A 19,612-nucleotide genomic window follows, 5' to 3' on the forward strand; every position below is an offset into this window, starting at 1 on the left:
TGAGATTAATGATCGTTCTAAAAGATCCGTCTGGTTTCTTAATCAGAAAAAGAGGAGAATAAAATCCCCTTCCTCTTTCTGATTCCGGAATTTCAATCAGCACGTTCTTGGAACATAAGTTGATAACCTCTGCTTCCAGGGCTGCTTGCTCAAGGGGGGAGGAACGTAAAGGGGTTAATTTAAATTTTTCACGAGGCCAGTGATTGAAGTCCAGTTTTAGACCTTCAGTAATGATGCCTCTGACCCATTTACTGTTTGTAATGTCAAGTCAAGCTGAAGAGAATGCTGACAGTCTACCCCCCACAGGGATCGCTAGTCATTGGTCCGGTTTTTTCTGATCCTTTGAGGAACGGCGAAACATATAGCCCGTACCTCTACCGCGTCTGTCTTCCCATCTGAAACTTTCTCTAGTGGGAGAGGACCCGCGTTTCTTCCCGCGACCAAATCTCCTTCGATTAAACGGCCGGCGGTAAGATGAATATAGATTGGGGAATTTCTTTTTGTCATCCCCTGCTTTTTCCAACAACTCGTCCAGAGTTGGACCGAAGAGGTATTGTCCTTCACACGGAATGGCGCAGAGCTTGGTTCTAGACTGAATGTCACCTGACCAGCATTTCAGCCACAAGGCCCTGCGAGCCGCGTTGGATAGTCCTGCCGCTCTAGCCGCCATTCTGACAGAGTCCACCGATGCGTCCGATAGGAAGGCTGCAGCATTCTGGATGGTCGGTAGAGCCTTCAGAATAGTGTCCCTGGATGCACCGTCCTTAAGCTGAGACTCTAACTGATCTAGCCAGACCATTAATGATCTGGCCGTACATGTTGCCGCCACGGCTGGTCTGAGAGATCCAGCCGCCATCTCCCAGGTACCTTTAAGGAATATATCTGCCTTTCTGTCCAGAGGATCCTTGAGGGTCCCCATATCCTCAAAGGGTAATGAGGCTTTCTTTGACGCCTTTGCAACAGCCGCGTCCAATTTAGGAGCTTTATCCCATGTATCCACAACCGGATCGTCAAAGGGATACCTGCGTTTTAATGCTGGTGGTAAAGCCCCCTTTTTTTCTGGTTTCTTCCATTCTCTAAGGATCAAGTCCTGAATCTTTTCGTTTACCGGGAAAGATCTATGTTTTTTACGATCAAGTCCGCTAAACATCATCTCCTGTTTCGAGGGTTGTGATTTAGGTTCCTCTATACCCATGGTGCCTCTAACTGATTTGACAACTTTGTCGATTTTATCCAAGGGTAGACAGAATCGTCCTGACTCCTCATCTGATGAAGAGGAGAGAGGACTGGAGAGATAGGAATTTTCCTCTCTTTCTTCCTCTGAAGAATTAGAGTCCAAGAGAGTCCTATGCTTTGAGCCTTCCGCTTGGGATAGGGACCGTAGTGATTCCCTTACTTCCAGCCGGATCATTTCCCTCAGATTTGCCGGAGTTACGGACTCTTCTGCTACCTACCGTGTTTCCCCGAAAGTAAGACAGTGTCTTACATTCTTTTACCACTCAAAAGTCCCACTATGTCTTACTTTTGGGGTATGTCTTACATTGGAGAAAAAAACGCTGCGTTTTTTTTCCAACGTACAGTTTACTACCGTACTAGTGTTGAGCGATACCGTCCGATACTTGAAAGTATCGGTATCGGATAGTATCAGCCGATACCCGAAAAATATCGGATATCGCCGATACCGATACCAATACAAGTCAATGGGACACAAGTATCGGAAGGTATCCCTGGATGGTTCCCAGGATCTGAAGGAGAGGAAACTCTCCTTCAGGCCCTGCGATCCATATTTAAGTGTAAAATAAAGAATTAAAATAAAAAATATCGCTATACTTACCCTCTGACGCGCCCTGGTACTAACCGGGAACCTTCCTTCCTTCGAATCAGCGCTTCCAGGACCTTGCGGTGACGTCACGGCTTGTGATTGGTCGCGCGACCGCCCATGTGACCGCTCGCGCGACCAATCAGAAGACGCGACGTCACCGCTAGGTCCTGGGAGCGCTGCTTCGAAGGAAGGAAGGTTCCCGGTTAGTACCAGGGCGCGTCAGAGGGTAAGTATAGCGATATTTTTTATTTTAATTCTTTATTTTACACTTAAATATGGATCGCAGGGCCTGAAGGAGAGTTTCCTCTCTTTCAGACCCTGGGAACCATCGAGTTTCGGCCGACCCCGACACTACTCAGCACTACGGTATTTACTACGTCTTACTTTCGGGGTACGTCTCACATTAGCCGACCCCGCTAAAACCCCCACTACGTCTTACTTTCGGGGGTGTCTTACTATCGGGGTAGGGGAGGACAATATAGGAGATAACTAATATCTGACCTAATGTCACTACCACCAATCCGCTCCTGTAGACCTCACCGTCTGCTGTATACAGGGGGCACATAATTTTTTTGAACAAGAGTCAGGTAGAGGGACTCCACAGAGGGCACATTCCTTATGTTTAGACTTTCCCGTACTCTTCTTCCCCTGGAATGATAAAGTATAAGGGGCCCGCGTCACAGAGTGAACTTTCACATAGATCACTTACCCGTGCGCCAAAGTAAAGTACCGGAATCCGAGGGGTTTCTTTAGTCGAAGCTCTGGATCCTTGTTCGGAAGAGCTCTTACGACTGGGCTGGTCGCCTCTATCCTTCTGTTTGGGCTTCTGACGTACCTCGTCTGGCAGCTGCTGCTGCTCACCACCACTCTCCATGACGAAATGCGACCAAAAGCAGGGATCTAACATCTCCACCTGCATAAATACCCCTTGGATCCGGTCAGCAGATGGGCCAGCGCTGTCCCTATTGGTCCAGGATACAGCAGAGGGCAGGAGATCTTGCGGTCAAAACCGGCACACAGACGCGATGGGCGCCGCCATCTTGGAACGACTGCGCATGCGCAGACGTCCGGCGACCCGGAAGCGGCCGCTAACCCCGCCCCCTTACGTCACTGCACCTGGAAATGCTCCAGCACGCGCTGAGAGCTGTGCAGGACGCCGGGGATGGAGCGCAGCGCTCCGGGAGCTCACCCACACGCCTGAGCCCGGCACCCGCAGCCACACCATACCGCTGCACCACCAATGGGAATACTTACCTGCGCCGGCGCTGATGGAGGCAGGAAATCCTCCGGACTCCGCTCCCTGCTGCGAACGCCACTGCCGTGAAATCCAGCAAGGACCACCGTGGCGTCTCCAGGGATCTCTGCACCGGCCGAGGTAGGAGACCCCCCCCGCTACCGTATTCGGCCGGCCGGCCTGGGCTCCTTCTGTAGGCATCCGTCCCCTTCAGGAACAGGAAACCAACTGAGGCAAGGGAGAGGTACCGCCCTTTTGTATCTGTAGGTTTCCTGTTCCTAATGGGCGGATCCCCTCTCTCGTCGTGCTGTCATGGGAGTCCGAGTAAATTATAATAAAGCTGAAATGTGCATGTTCAATAGGAGGACGGGCATCTACCTATACAAGATGTCACCGAACAAGTAAAATCAAATAACATCCATCTGATAAATAGGTTATCTTTCCATTTGTCATTAATGATGGCCAGATTCCATGGTGCCGGCAGGGTCCTGCTTCCTATAAACCTAGAAACTGCTGATGTATCGAGACATTTTCTACTAGTTCCCAATCCATCTGTATGGAATTTAACTGCATGGATTATAAAGCACAAGTGTCACAAATGAAAAAACAACCAACCTTATATTGCTTCTGCGTAAAAAAAATAATTAGGTCAATAAATACAGAAATGTGGATAGCAAGAGAGGTAGAGCAGAGGTGCAGCTATAGAGGTTAGAGGGTTGGCAATCACAATTACGCAGCAGCTCTTTTAAGGCTTGTAGGCCACCAAATATGATAGTCGGGCATCACTTTGTCTAATGGTACAGTATTCATTGGATATGGAGTCATGTGAAATCAATGGCAGTTAGTTAGAAGAGCCAGCTATAGCCCTTTTATCTAGACTAGGGGAGACTTGGTGCCTTTGGTGAAAATAAATGTATATTGAATATATACCGTATATATGTAAGCCATAACATTAAAACCTTGAGCTGGCAAAAGAGTTCTGAGCACTTGAGGCACAGACTCCACAAGACCTCTGTAGGTTTCCTGTGGTATCTGGCACGTAGGCCTTATCTGCAGATCCATTTGGTCCTGCATATTGTGAGGTGGGCTCACATGGATTAGACTTGCTTTCCAGCAAATCCTACAGATGCTCGATTTGATCCCATCTGGGGAATTTAGAGACCAAGTCTACACCTTAGGCCGGGAACACACATGCGAGAAACTTATCCGTGTCTCGCATGTAAAATCCAAGCTCTGGCGCCGGCACTGTGGAGCGGAGCGTGCGGCCGCACGCTCCGCTCTGAAGTGCCGGCGCCAGAGCTTGGATTTCAAATGCGAGACACGGACGTGTTTCTCGCATGTGTGATCCCGGCCTTAAACTCTTTATCATGCTCCACAAACCAGTTGTCAGTGTGACAAGGCTTATTATTCTGCTAAAAGAGGTCACGACCATTAGGGAATACAATTACTTGGCCTACAACAATAAGGAGCAAGTCAAATTAACATCCACATCAATGGTAGGTCCTAAGGTTCTCTAGCAAAACATTACCTAGAACAGTGTTCCCCGACTCCAGTCCTTAAGAGTCACCAACAGGTCATGTTTTCAGGATTTGCTTAGTACTGCACAGGCGATGGTGATATCTGGTCACCTGAACAGGCAATAATTCCATCAGCTGGACAATACTAAGGAAATTCATGACCTCTTGAGGACTGGAGATGGGGGAACACTGACCTAGAGCATCACAGTGCTTCCGCCAGCTGGCCTTCTTCCCATACAGCAAGCAACAATCATCATGCCCAGATGAAGTGGGTACCATAATCAGAATGGCCTCTGACGCTGGTCTGTGGCTACTTAGCCCAATATGCACCAAGCTGTGTATTCTAACACATTTCTATCATTATTTGTGCTCTTGAGGGACTGCGCCGGACAGGCTTACATTCGCTCCCAACACACACAAATTAGCCTTAGACATCCATGACCCTGTTTTTGGTTCAGTGCTTGTCTTTCCGTGGATCACTTTTAGTAGGTACTAATCACTGCATAATGGGAATGGGATTCCATGACAAAACTGTCTCAACATCACAATCAGCCCAGTGTCAAAGTCGCTTAGATCCTTTCATTCCCCATTTATATATCTGTTTCGCTATGGGTCCCACATGCTACACTGGTCTTTGCTGTATGCTATGAGTGAAATGGGTCTGCCTGCACCCAACCGATGCCTCACATAGTCACAGGAGGGATATATGATGTTAGATAATAGTGTCAGTGAAGGATCACTCCCCACAGGACCAGCTCCCAGCTTAATATGGAGGAGCCAATGCAATGTGGTAATATAGGACACCCATTCAAATGAGAGTGACTTGTAAAACAAGTGTGCAGAGTGCCACAAGTGGGATCGGCTTTTACAATCTTAATAATAATTTACCTCTTATAACATGCAAGATTTATTAAGGAGTTAACCTCATACACGCATACATTAATTTTGCGTTTGGCTCAAGACAGCCCCTACACGTGGAGGATGTACAAATGACACGGGAAGCCATGACTTTACAGATTACGAGCTGTCTGGAATGCATACTGTACCTTTTATAACTTTTTATTAAGACCAAAGTAATCCAATTCCCATTCACAGCGATCTGGCAATCTATAGGTTTCTTGACATTGTTTTTTTCAGTCCTTGCTTGTTGCTTAATAATTATTGCTGTTTAGACCTTTAAATGCTGCAGACATTAATATAAAAAAATACTATTAAAAGTCCAATCTTTATGCATATACAAGACATTCACAATATGCTAAACAACCCAGATATTGAAGGGAAGCCTATGAACAGACTTCTGCATCCCTAATAATTTCCTAAATGGATTCCTATACAAGCAAGAGCAATTTGTGTAATACAGCAAAGAAGCTGAAAGGATGTCAAATCCCCCATAACCGCCCTCCAAATCCTTTCCGGAAGAGCAGATGGCTCTGACCCAACATGTGTCCCCTGGTGTTCATCTGGAATTTCATTGCTATTCTTCAATTGGAGTGCTAAATCATGAAGGCAGAACACACAATATCTACAGAGCTGCAATATAGGACTATAAGGACTGGATGGGCCCCAGGTTCATTTCTCACCCTTTAAGGCTACTTTCACAGTAGCGTCATACGACGCACGTCACAATGCGTCGTTTTGGAGAAAAAACGCATCCTGCAAAGTTGTCTGCACGATGCAGTTTTTCCCCATAGACTAACATTAGCGACGCATTGCCACACGTTGCAACCGTCGTGCGACGGGTGCGTCATGTTGTGGCGGACCGTCGGAACAAAAAAAGTTGCTTGCAACTTTTTTTGTGCGTCGTGTCCGCCATTTCCGACCGCGCATGCGCAACTGATTCATGTTGCCCGTAATTTGGGCAGCATAAATCATGTGAAAGGTTTCTATAAAGATATGGACCATTTTTCAGCAGTGTGCTGGATCAGATTTTTGGTCATTGTGTTAGCTTATATCATCCGTGTGTCATACGTTTTTCTCATATAAAGGTTTTACAACCTTCCCCCTATCAAATGGTCAGTGAAAACTGAACAGCTATAAGCTATAACATGGTTGCTATCAGAGTGCAATCCTTTTTTTTCACTGACCCAATCACGTCAATGAGCAAGTTTCATCTACATATCAGACCAGGGTATGAACAAAAAAATAATGTGAATAGCTTCTATTTTGCTGGCTACACAGCTTCATTAGCACTCCAATTGTTTTGGGTGGAAAAAAGTGAAAAAACTTTATTCTGCCCCACTCATCCTGGGCAACGTTTCGGCTCCTCCTGAGCCTTTGGCTTGACAAAGGCTCAGGAGGACCCGAAACGTTGCCCAGGATGAGTGGGGCAGAATAAAGTTTTTTCACTTTTTTCCACCTGAAACAATTGGAGTGCTGCCTTCACTCTTTTTCTTCTGTTTAGTTTCGCAAGTATTGGACTGTTTGCCTGAAGGCCTGGCACCCTCTGTGAATTATTGTGCTGTTCCTTTTTTACTAAATATATATATATATATATATATATATATATATATATATATATAAAATTTATTTTTTTACACACACACAAAGCATTTACAAAAAAATTTGAAAAAAGTAATAAAACGTAAAAAAACCCTCTCAAAATCCATTTTTTTTAAAATATAAAGTATTGTATAACATACATATAAGAATAAAAAATAAAAATAGATACACAGCTATCAACACACCCATAATAACACAGAAGAATTAATTCAACTGGTTATTTGGTATGATAAATGAACAGTAAAAAATATGAAAAAAAAAATCTTTCTTTGACATTTGCGTTTAAAAGAAAAAAAAAATCTATAAATTAAACAATAATTTACAAGTACCCTGCAAAAATGCATAAGAAATAATACAATTTGTCTCGCATAAAACAAAGCCTCATTCAGTCACATCAGTGAAAAATAAAAAAATTATGGCTGCTGGAAAGTTTTAGAAGCAAAAAATCAATAAGATTGGTCGGTCAATAAAGGGATTATGCTGTGAATAGAAGTTATCATGTATCCACAAGGTAGTTGATGACTTAGGGAACCTGTAATTAGATTCATATGCCCGAACCACAGGCAGCCTGAGTCAGAGCCGGGTCACACCATCACAGACACAATCCTGTCTCTAGGTCACTCATGTTTCAGGGACCGGTCAGTCACAGACAGGAGGCAGGTAGCGGGTGGGGAAATGGCAGACAAGTAGGAGAGCTGTAAGTGCTATGTCCAATCCCACTGCACTTGAGGCTCATTAGGATACAGTTTCATAGTGGATTTCTACAAGATAGATAAGGACATACTCACCATTAGGCCATATAACTCGGACGATGATCGCATAGCACTGCACGGTATGGCTGTCAGCTCCCCTGACCTGAACTTGACAGCTGCATAGATATATAGGTCAGGAGAGCACACAGCCCGTGCACTGCAATGAATGGGTAGGCTGTGAGTGCTTGTCTCATCGGTATTTTGCACCTGTGTTGCCGACATCTTTGCTCCATGGTTTGGCTGCATCCTGTAGTGCATTTGTTCAGAGCCCTGGGCATGTAAGTGGTGCTACCTCTTTTTCAGCTGCATTAATGCATGAGTTATACAGCTGCCTCTCTGCGCCCTTAAAGTACCTTTATATACATGTCATTAGTGGGGAGATAAAATGAAGAGAACGGTTTGTCTTTAAAGATCAAAGGGTATTTGACTGCGGGGATCCGCACCAGTCAGCAAATTGGGGCACTTTTACACCTGTTAGAATTCAACAGCAGGTTGGATGTTCGACCACCACTCTATTCTTCCTCTATATGACTGCAGAGCACTGCACTTCCAGCAGCCCCATGTAAAATTAATGGAGTGGTGATTGGTCAGGCACACTGCAGCTCCATTCTAATGTTGGTAAAAGAGGCTGGTCCTGCTGATCGGTGCAGGTCTCAGCAGTCAGACCTCCATGTGGATAGACTAGTGATGGAGCACTCTGCTGGTGATGGAGGACCCTGATGGTGATGGTGGACGCTGCTGGTGATGGAGGACCCTTCTAGTGATGGGGGACCCTGCTGGCGATGGGAGGACCCTGCTGGCGATGGGAGGACCCTGCTGGCGATGGGAGGACTCTGCTGGCGATGGGAGGACCCTGCTGGCGATGGGAGGACCCTGCTGGCGATGGGAGGACCCTGCTGGCGATGGGAGGACCCTGCTGGCGATGGGAGGACCCTGCTGGCGATGGGAGGACCCTGCTGGCGATGGGAGGACCCTGTTGGCGATGGGAGGACCCTGCTGGCGATGGGAGGACCCTGCTGGCGATGGGAGGACCCTGCTGGCGATGGGAGGACCCTGCTGGCGATGGGGGACCCTGCTGGCGATGGGGGACCCTGCTGGCGATGAGGGACCCTGCTTTTTACTGTGCCCCATATAATTAATAAAACTGCTGGCGATGGAGGACCCTGCTGGCGATGGAGGACCCTGCTGGCGATGGGGGACCCTGCTGGCGATGGGGGACCCTGCTGGCGATGGGGGACCCTGCTGGCGATGGGGGACCCTGCTGGCTATGGAGGACCCTGCTGGCTATGGAGGACCCTTCTGGCGATGGGGGACCCTGCTGGCGATGGGGGACCCTGCTGGCGATGGAGGACCCTGCTGGTGATGGGGGACCCTGCTTTTTACTGTGCCCCATATAATTAATAAAACTGCTGGCGATGGAGGACCCTGCTGGCGATGGAGGACCCTGCTGGCGATGGAGGACCCTGCTGGCGATGGAGGACCCTGCTGGCGATGGGGGACCCTGCTGGCGATGGGGGACCCTGCTGGCGATGGAGGACCCTGCTGGCGATGGAGGACCCTGCTGGCGATGGGGGACCCTGCTGGCGATGGAGGACCCTGCTGGCGATGGAGGACCCTGCTTTTTACTGTGCCCCATATAATTAATAAAACTGCTGGCGATGGAGGACCCTGCTGGCGATGGGGGACCCTGCTGGCGATGGGGGACCCTGCTGGCGATGGGGGACCCTGCTGGCGATGGAGGACCCTGCTGGCGATGGAGGACCCTTCTGGCGATGGGAGGACCCTGCTGGCGATGGAGGACCCTGCTGGTGATGGAGGACCCTGCTTTTTACTGTGCCCCATATAATTAATAAAACTGCTGGCGATGGGGGACCCTGCTGGCGATGGGGGACCCTGCTGGCGATGGGGGACCCTGCTGGCGATGGAGGACCCTGCTGGCGATGGAGGACCCTGCTTTTTACTGTGCCCCATATAATTAATAAAACTGCCGCTGGGCACATGCGGGTGTGCACCGTGGCCCCAGCGCTGAGGTAACCCTGCCCCGGGCTCACATACAGTGGTGTCCAGTCCTGGCTGCTCTATCCACCCGGAGACCTTGTATAAAGAAGACTGTGCGCTGGGGGCAGGAATCTTCTTCCATCATCGCCCGCATCTCCCAGCAGTTGCCATGACAACCATCCCGAGTACCAGCCTTGGCAATGGTTGGCAGAGCACTGCCGGCAGTGAAACGATTGTGATACAAGATGACAAGACGGGTCTTACCGGAGGCGTCTGCAGGCGAGAGGCTACGGTCCTCCTAGACACACCTGTACAAGAACGGGATAAAGAGCACTGGTACGCATGCGCCGTAAGTCCCAGCCGGCCACCATCCAGAAACAGGAAGTGTGTGCACTGTAGCCCATAGCAACCAGGAACTGAGCGAGTGACGGAGCCGGCAGCATGGTGCGTCCAGCTTGGAGGTGATTCTTTGTGGACCTCGTTTTACCAACTCCGCTCCAGGCGGTCAGTGCTGAGGTGACTACGTGGAGCGAGGACCCCAGATAATCCCTCCGCTGTAGTCCGCTCCGCACTGAGGCGGCTAGCTCGGAGTGGATTCCTGGCGCCCAGACAGGAGGTTATTTACTCTGTTCTATATCTTATGTATTTGGGCAAAATTTATTTATTTTTCTCCTCATTCAGAAATCTTACATTTTCATTGTAACTTTTTGTAATAAAATTCCGCTCAGCGCTGATTGTTCAGAGTCCCTAGAATGTGACTTTTCCCGTCTGTCACAGGTCCTGTCAGCCGCCCGCGGCATGGTGAGGAGTGGGCGGAGCCTCACGGGGTGGGGCGTATACCTAGGGCATGTCACAGCGCTGCAGCTGAGGGGCGGAGCTCAGAAAGAAGCGCCGGCTCCTCACAGACATGGCACAGTGCACGGAGCACTCGGAGGAGACGTCTCTGAAGGAAGTGAGGCCCCCAATGCGGAAAATCGCGGCAGCCAATGAGAACCGAGAATATCGACCAATCAGCAGCTGCAACTATACTCCACGGAGTGCGGGCGGTGGGAGCATGAAACGGAAGTCACCTGTGATCCCGGAAGTAGTCTATGGGCCCATGGCAACGGGATAAAGCTCCAGCTACAAGGGCTCGGGTTCGAACAGCGCGCAGTATGGACGGGAGCCGGGTGAGCGCTGATACCGGACTCATAGCGCTGCCGCCATTGTTATGTTCCCAGCTGGGGGCAGATAATGTGTGCAATCATCTGCTGCTGTCTGTGCCCTCCTGTATTGTGTGGGTATAGACCTGCGGGGACCTGTACACCTCCATCCAGAGTCCTGCACACGGGACTAGGAGAGGCATCCTAAAGGGATTGTCCACAATTAAGTTGTTTTTTTTTAATCATGTTAAATCCTGGTTTTATGTCTTTGTGACGCTCGCTCCTTTTTCCCCCTCTGTGTGGGACGCTGGCTCGCTCCTTTTTCCCCCTCTGTGTGGGACGCTGGCTCGCTCCTTTTTCCCCCTCTGTGTGGGACGCTGGCTCGCTCCTTTTTCCCCCTCTGTGTGGGACGCTGGCTCGCTCCTTTTTCCCCCTCTGTGTGGGACGCTGGCTCGCTCCTTTTTCCCCCTCTGTGTGGGACGCTGGCTCGCTCCTTTTTCCCCCTCTGTGTGGGACGCTGGCTCGCTCCTTTTTCCCCCTCTGTGTGGGACGCTGGCTCGCTCCTTTTTCCCCCTCTGTGTGGGACGCTGGCTCGCTCCTTTTTCCCCCTCTGTGTGGGACGCTGGCTCGCTCCTTTTTCCCCCTCTGTGTGGGACGCTGGCTCGCTCCTTTTTCCCCCTCTGTGTGGGACGCTGGCTCGCTCCTTTTTCCCCCTCTGTGTGGGACGCTGGCTCGCTCCTTTTTCCCCCTCTGTGTGGGACGCTGGCTCGCTCCTTTTTCCCCCTCTGTGTGGGACGCTGGCTCGCTCCTTTTTCCCCCTCTGTGTGGGACGCTGGCTCGCTCCTTTTTCCCCCTCTGTGTGGGACGCTGGCTCGCTCCTTTTTCCCCCTCTGTGTGGGACGCTGGCTCGCTCCTTTTTCCCCCTCTGTGTGGGACGCTGGCTCGCTCCTTTTTCCCCCTCTGTGTGGGACGCTGGCTCGCTCCTTTTTCCCCCTCTGTGTGGGACGCTGGCTCGCTCCTTTTTCCCCCTCTGTGTGGGACGCTGGCTCGCTCCTTTTTCCCCCTCTGTGTGGGACGCTGGCTCGCTCCTTTTTCCCCCTCTGTGTGGGACGCTGGCTCGCTCCTTTTTCCCCCTCTGTGTGGGACGCTGGCTCGCTCCTTTTTCCCCCTCTGTGTGGGACGCTGGCTCGCTCCTTTTTCCCCCTCTGTGTGGGACGCTGGCTCGCTCCTTTTTCCCCCTCTGTGTGGGACGCTGGCTCGCTCCTTTTTCCCCCTCTGTGTGGGACGCTGGCTCGCTCCTTTTTCCCCCTCTGTGTGGGACGCTGGCTCGCTCCTTTTTCCCCCTCTGTGTGGGACGCTGGCTCGCTCCTTTTTCCCCCTCTGTGTGGGACGCTGGCTCGCTCCTTTTTCCCCCTCTGTGTGGGACGCTGGCTCGCTCCTTTTTCCCCCTCTGTGTGGGACGCTGGCTCGCTCCTTTTTCCCCCTCTGTGTGGGACGCTGGCTCGCTCCTTTTTCCCCCTCTGTGTGGGACGCTGGCTCGCTCCTTTTTCCCCCTCTGTGTGGGACGCTGGCTCGCTCCTTTTTCCCCCTCTGTGTGGGACGCTGGCTCGCTCCTTTTTCCCCCTCTGTGTGGGACGCTGGCTCGCTCCTTTTTCCCCCTCTGTGTGGGACGCTGGCTCGCTCCTTTTTCCCCCTCTGTGTGGGACGCTGGCACGCTCCTTTTTCCCCCTCTGTGTGGGACGCTGGCTCGCTCCTCCATACTAGTGATGTGTGAAAAGTAAATATTGGCCAACCAAGGTGTGAAATTAAACTGTGTCCAACAAACTCTATGTTTTAGGTAAACTAAATTGGAGACTATACATGCAGATAGTGAGGGAATGTGGGAAACAAGCATTTATGTAGGTAATCCAGTTGGAGCCTAGAGGCGTTCATGGCTTATCTTGACAACTCTTGTAGAGACTGTCTTCTGTGCAGTTGGCAGGACACAGACCTATTGAAGCTTATGTGTTAGCGTACATGTTATATACTACGTGGCTGCTGTATACTGCGTGGACTGTGTTATATAGTACGTGGCGGTGTTATATACTGTGTGGCCACTGTTATATATTGTGTGGCCTGTATTAACGCATCGGGTATTCTACAATATGTATGTATGTATGTATGTAGCAGCCACATAGTATATATCACAGGCCACGCAGTATTTGTCTGCTATATACTACATGGCTCCTATATACTACGTGGCCTGTGGTATATACTATGTGGCTGATACATACATACATACATACATACATACATACATACATACATACATACATACATACATATTCTAGAATACCCGATGCGTTAGAATCGGACCACCATCTAGTGGCACTGGCTTTAGATTTTTCCAGCTCTAAATCTAATGCTATTTCTGCTCTGACCTGAAGACTGGTCGAGAGGAATGCTGCTGCTTGACAACCCATTGAAAAACTTATTAGGTAGTGATGAGCGAGTGTACTGGTTGCTCGGGTTTTCCCGAGCACGCTAAGGTGACCTCCGAGTATTTGTTATTGCTCGGAGAAACAGGCATTCCTCACATGTATTCACCATATCTGGAAGCCGTAAATCATGCAACTGAGGCGATGACAACTATCTCCGAGCAATAACAAATACTCGGAGGTCACCCGAGCAACGAGTACACTCGCTCATCACTATTGTTAGGCCATGTTTGTCTAGCAGCTAGCTGTCAGTCATCGCTCAGAGCTGGCTTATCACTGGAAAAGGAAAAAAGCCTCTTGAGAAGTGGGGTAAGGAACCTCAGGGATACAAATACCCTATTCCCAAACACGCAAAGGGAAAAAAATAAAAAGCACTGAACAGGTCACTAGTTCATAGATTATATTGACCCAATTGGACCATGTATACAATGAGAATAATTGTTATATATAATAGGCAATTAGAGCACCTATGTGAAGAAGAAAAACCTGTCCTACATAGATTGTATATGGTATCAAATCACATACATAAAAAGTACAGATTTGTATGGATATATAGCCAACTTGCAAAATATCTATATAATCGTCTAAGGGTCACTTCCATCTGTTTGCTGTCACGGAAATCCCGCGTCGCTGATTGGTCGTGGCCTGCCGCGACCAATCAGCGACGGACACAGTCCGGCTGCGACTTCGCCCTTCCTTACTCCCCTCAAGTCAGTGCCCCTATAGCGTTTTAGCAGTCCGTTAAACGGACTGCATTACACCGCGGCATAACGCGGTGTAACGAAGTCCGTTAACTGCTATTAACCCTGTGTGACCAACTTTGTACTATTGACGCTGCCTATGCAGCATCAATAGTAAAATGATCCAATGTTTAAAAAAATAAATAAAAAAGTCATTATATTCTCACCTTCCGGCGCCTTTCCCGTTCCTCGCCATGCTCCGGTCCCAAGAATGCATTGCGGCAATGACCGGAAATGACGTAGCGGTCTCGCGAGACTGCTACATCGTCATGTGTTATTGCCGCAATGCATTCTTGGGACCAGAGTGTCGCGAGGAGCATCGCTAAAGGCCTTGGCTGGATCCGGGAGGCCGCCAATAGGTGAGTATAGAACTATTTTTTATTTTAATTCTTTTTTTAACATGGATATGGTGCCCGCATTGCTATGTACTACGTGGGCTGTGTTAGGTACTACGTGGCCTGTGCTATATACTACGTGGCCTGTGTTATATACTACTATACATATTCTAGAATAGAATCGGGCCACCATCTAGTTGTAGTGTAACATGCTCCACATATTACTGCACCAATAATTAGTTATGAAACCACATCACCCTTAAACAGTGCATCATCAGTGACACCGGTTAAAGGGGCTGGGCTACTCCCTGTTCTAAGCATGCATAGGTTGTCAGTTCCCAGGATTCTTTTCAATGTGCACAGTGACAGTTCACTCCCCCTCTGTCTCTAATTATAAGTGAAGAGGCGGCAAGAGAGCACATTGTCAGTGCGCATTGAGGGAGAAAACTGGGTGAGCAGAGATAAGCCTTGCCCCTAAACAGACCTCACTCTCTCTCCTTACAATCCACATTGACAGTGCACTCTCTTGCTAGCTTGTCACCTTTAATTAGAGCGGTAGAGGGAGTTCATTGTCACTATGCATGGAAATGAATATCGCACAGTAACAACGGAGCCTGTACTGAGCATATGTCAGCATTGACAACTGACATACGCTCATTAAAGCCCCTGAAACTGATGTAACAGATAAGGCTTCCTTCCGGGGTGGGGACGGAGGCTGCAGCAGTGACCCTGGCCTCTGCACTTTGATGACTTCTCGTTTGAGTATTCCAGCATGCTTGGGATTCTCAAACAAAATGTTATCAAAACAAAAGTACCGTATGTTCTCCCCATGTTTGCGTGGGTTTCCTCCGGGTTCGCCGTTTTCCTCCCACACTCCAAAGACATACTGATAGGGAATTTAGATTGTGATCCCCATTGGGGACAGTGCCAATAATGTATGTAAAGCGCTGTGAAATTAGTGGCACTATATAAGTGAGTAAAATAAATAAGTAGGTAAGAAAAATAAAGCAGTTAGAGTACAGAGGAAAGGTAGGGACTGTTTAATTAAAAAAAGGGAAGAAGCCAGCACTGCTTATGGTCAGAACGCAATAACTGAAGTGCAATTGCACATAAATTCTAACTGTATTTCAAATATGAGACATTTAGCAAACAATTGATCAATTCTTTGAGCTACCCCGCCACTTCACGGCATTCTCATAATGGGGCAGTCCTAATCTATGTATTTTATTTACGTTGTGCCATTATGGCCTCCTGAATGTACAGTGGGGCAAAAAAGTATTTAGTCAGTCAGCAATAGTGCAAGTTCCACCACTTAAAAAGATGAGAGGCGTCTGTAATTTACATCATAGGTAGACCTCAACTATGGGAGACAAACTGAGAAAAAAAAATCCAGAAAATCACATTGTCTGTTCTTTTAACAATTTATTTGCATATTATGGTGGAAAATAAGTATTTGGTCAGAAACAAACAATCAAGATTTCTGGCTCTCACAGACCTGTAACTTCTTTAAGAGTCTCCTCTTTCCTCCACTCATTACCTGTAGTAATGGCACCTGTTTAAACTTGTTATCAGTATAAAAATACACCTGTGCACACCCTCAAACAGTCTGACTCCAAACTCCACTATGGTGAAGACCAAAGAGCTGTCAAAGGACACCAGAAACAAAATTGTAGCCCTGCACCAGGCTGGGAAGACTGAATCTGCAATAGCCAACCAGCTTGGAGTGAAGAAATCAACAGTGGGAGCAATAATTAGAAAATGGAAGACATACAAGACCACTGATAATCTCCCTTGATCTGGGGCTCCACGCAAAATCCCACCCCGTGGGGTCAGAATGATCACAAGAACGGTGAGCAAAAATCCCAGAACCACGCGGGGGGACCTAGTGAATGAACTGCAGAGAGCTGGGACCAATGTAACAAGGCCTACCATAAGTAAAACACTACGCCACCATGGACTCAGATCCTGCAGTGCCAGACGTGTCCCACTGCTTAAGCCAGTACATGTCCGGGCCCGTCTGAAATTTGCTAGAGAGCATTTGGATGATCCAGAGGAGTTTTGGGAGAATGTCCTATGGTCTGATGAAACCAAACTGGAACTGTTTGGTAGAAACACAACTTGTCGTGTTTGGAGGAAAAAGAATACTGAGTTGCATCCATCAAACACCATACCTACTGTAAAGCATGGTGGTGGAAACATCATGCTTTGGGGCTGTTTCTCTGCAAAGGGGCCAGGACGACTGATCCGGGTACATGAAAGAATGAATGGGGCCATGTATCGTGAGATTTTGAGTGCAAACCTCCTTCCATCAGCAAGGGCATTGAAGATGAAACGTGGCTGGGTCTTTCAACATGACAATGATCCAAAGCACACCACCAGGGCAACGAAGGAGTGGCTTCATAAGAAGCATTTCAAGGTCCTGGAGTGGCCTAGCCAGTCTCCAGATCTCAACCCTATAGAAAACCTTTGGAGGGAGTTGAAAGTCCGTGTTGCCAAGCGAAAGCCAAAAACATCACTGCTCTAGAGGAGATCTGCATGGAGGAATGGGACAACATACCAACAACAGTGTGTGGCAACCTTGTGAAGACTTACAGAAAACGTTTGACCTCTGTCATTGCCAACAAAGGATATATTACAAAGTATTGAGATGAAATTTTGTTTCTGACCAAATACTTATTTTCCACCATAATATGCAAATAAAATGTTAAAAAAACAGACAATGTAATTTTCTGGATTTTTTTTTCTCAGTTTGTCTCCCATAGTTGAGGTCTACCTATGATGTAAATTACAGACGCCTCTCATCTTTTTAAGTGGTGGAACTTGAACTATTGCTGACTGACTAAATACTTTTTTGCCCCACTGTATAATGATCTGGCTTCCACACTGCCAAACCCGCACCAAAGATGAAGGGTGAGACAGGCTGAGACACAGGTGCACCGAGTTAATTGTGCACCTGTGTCTCAGCCTGTCTCACCCTTCATCTTTGGTGCGGGTTTGGCAGTGTGGAAGCCAGATCTGAAATGTCAGCACAGGACCTGATCGGCCTTTACCTGCGCTTGCCTTTCCTTGCACCAAGGGAGTGATAATGAAAATGCTCCAGGTACAGTTCGCATGTAATGTGGTCCTTTTTTTTTAATACTCTTTATACATTCAGGAGGCCATAATGGCACAACGTAAATAAAATACCTAGATTAGGACTGCCCCATTATGAGAATGCCGTGAAGTGGCGGGGTAGCTCAAAGAATTGATCAATTGTTTGCTAAATGTCTCATATTTGATATACAGTTAGAATTTATGTGCAATTGCACTTCAGTTATTGCGTTCTGACCACAAGCAGTGCTGGCTTCTTCCCCCTTTTTTTTTTTTTTGCTTTGCACTGTTTAACCCATTTCTGACATCGGGCGTAATAGTACGCCAATGTCAGACTTCGCCTTTCCGGGCACGTGACAGCTGATCTGTACAGCTGACGTGCTCTCAACAGCCGCCAGGTGGAATCACGATCTTCCTGTGGCTGTTAACTTTTTAAATGCTGCTTTCAATCTCTGACCGCGGCATTTAACTTGCGCTTAGCGGAAGCATGTTGTAAATCCCGCCCATCAGTGACCACGTCACATGATCGCGGGTCACCGATGGGTCGGCATGACAAGCAGAGGTCTCCAGCAGACCTCTATGGTTGTCATTGCTATGAGTGCCACCCCGTGGTCGGCGTTTATAGCAAGTGAGCATTTCCGCTACACACAGGTGATCTGATCATTGCGTGGATGTAGCAGAGGTGATTGAAGTACTGCAGCTTCTAGTCTCCCATGGACACTATTGAAGCATGCAAAAGTTAAAGAAAAAAGTTTTTAAAAATATCAAAATAAAAAATAAGTTAAAATCACCCCCATTTGTCCCATTCAAAATAAAACCATAAAAAATACACATATTTGGTATAGCTGTTTGTAATTTTTTTTCACCACTTACAGCACCAAATATGTCTAGGTTCTTTTTTATCTATGGACTCGTAATGACCTGGAGAATCATAATGACAGGTCAGTTTTAGCATTTGATGAACATGGTAAAAAAAAGAACAAAACAAAAAACTCTGGAATTGCACTTTTTTTTTTTTTTTTTTTTTTTTTAGCAATTTCACCGTACTCAGAATTTTTTTCCCCGTTTTCCAGTACACGATATGGTAAAACCAATTGTGTAATTCAAATGTAGAACTTGTCCCGCAAAAAACAAGCCCTCACATGGCCATTTTGACCGAAAAATAAAAAAGCTATGGCTCTGAGAAGAAGGGGAGCAAGAAACAAAAACGGAAATGCCTCTGGTTGTGAAGGGGTTAATGTATATTAGAAAAATGAATAGATTATTACAATAAATAGATAAACATTGAGGATTATAATCAATGTAAGTTTCGGACTACCCCTTTAACTTCACTGGAACTAAAGGGGCCTTGGTCACCCCCTGAAAAATAACTCTATAGCATTTCATGTACTGACTCGTTCCATCGGTGCCATCCCATTACAGGACCGCACTGATATCAATGAGCTCTGTGCAACAGCCATTTATTCACAAATGTCAATGATGGCGCACTACATGGTGCAGAGTCGGGGATTAGACAACTGTGGCAGGGGGACTGTATGGAAAACCCCCGACTTCAGTGACCGAGAGGTGTGTCCTAATACGTTTGTAGTGTATAGCTAGATGAAAAAGGTTATCCAGCCAAAATAAAACTTCCTATGGAAATATGTATATAAAAATAACAAAATGAGTCATACTTTCTGAACAGCACCCTACTGGATCCAGCGATGGCCGCACCTTAGACTGCACTGAGACAAGAAGTGGTGCTGCGGCCTGTGATTGGCTGCAGTGGTCAGCTGACTGAGCAGTGTGTCTACGTAAGCAGCAGAGTGGCTGGGATCCAGGTGGGGGCCAGCAGGATAGTTAATAATAATCTTTATTTTTATATAGCGCTAACATATTCCACAGCGCTTTACACACATTATCATCGTTGTCCCTAATGGGGCTCACAATCTAAATTCCCTATCAGTATGTCTGACTGCATGTGTTATTTTCTACATACGTATACTCAGGGCAAAATTTTAATTTTT

The 19,612-nt window shown here is 47.7% G+C and overlaps 2 protein-coding genes across 5 annotated transcripts in view; one reads left to right on the top strand and one right to left on the bottom strand.

Moving 5' to 3' along the window:
* ICA1L (islet cell autoantigen 1 like) overlaps nt 1-10,207 on the bottom strand; it is a 121,156-nt gene extending 110,949 nt beyond the window's left edge. Inside the window, exons 1-2 of one of the 2 annotated variants that reach the window (XM_069733580.1) lie at nt 10,087-10,207; nt 5,620-5,756 (exon numbers count right to left, since the gene is read on the bottom strand). The gene's annotated coding sequence lies outside the window, so the exon portion shown is untranslated. The remainder of the gene's footprint in view (nt 1-5,619; nt 5,757-10,086) is intronic. The other variant, XM_069733581.1, reaches the window with a different exon arrangement.
* Nucleotides 10,208-10,224: 17 nt separating this feature from the next.
* TMEM237 (transmembrane protein 237) overlaps nt 10,225-19,612 on the top strand; it is a 110,326-nt gene continuing 100,938 nt past the window's right edge. Inside the window, exon 1 of one of the 3 annotated variants that reach the window (XM_069733584.1) lies at nt 10,225-10,266. In XM_069733584.1, coding sequence (XP_069589685.1) covers nt 10,264-10,266 — 3 coding nt within the window. In that variant the 5' untranslated portion in view covers nt 10,225-10,263. Of the gene's footprint in view, nt 10,267-10,732; nt 10,992-19,612 lie in introns of those variants that run through there. The other 2 variants (XM_069733583.1, XM_069733582.1) reach the window with 2 other exon arrangements.

The sequence above is a fragment of the Ranitomeya imitator genome, chromosome 7, assembly GCF_032444005.1.
Source record: "Ranitomeya imitator isolate aRanImi1 chromosome 7, aRanImi1.pri, whole genome shotgun sequence".
Classification (NCBI taxonomy): domain Eukaryota; kingdom Metazoa; phylum Chordata; class Amphibia; order Anura; family Dendrobatidae; genus Ranitomeya; species Ranitomeya imitator.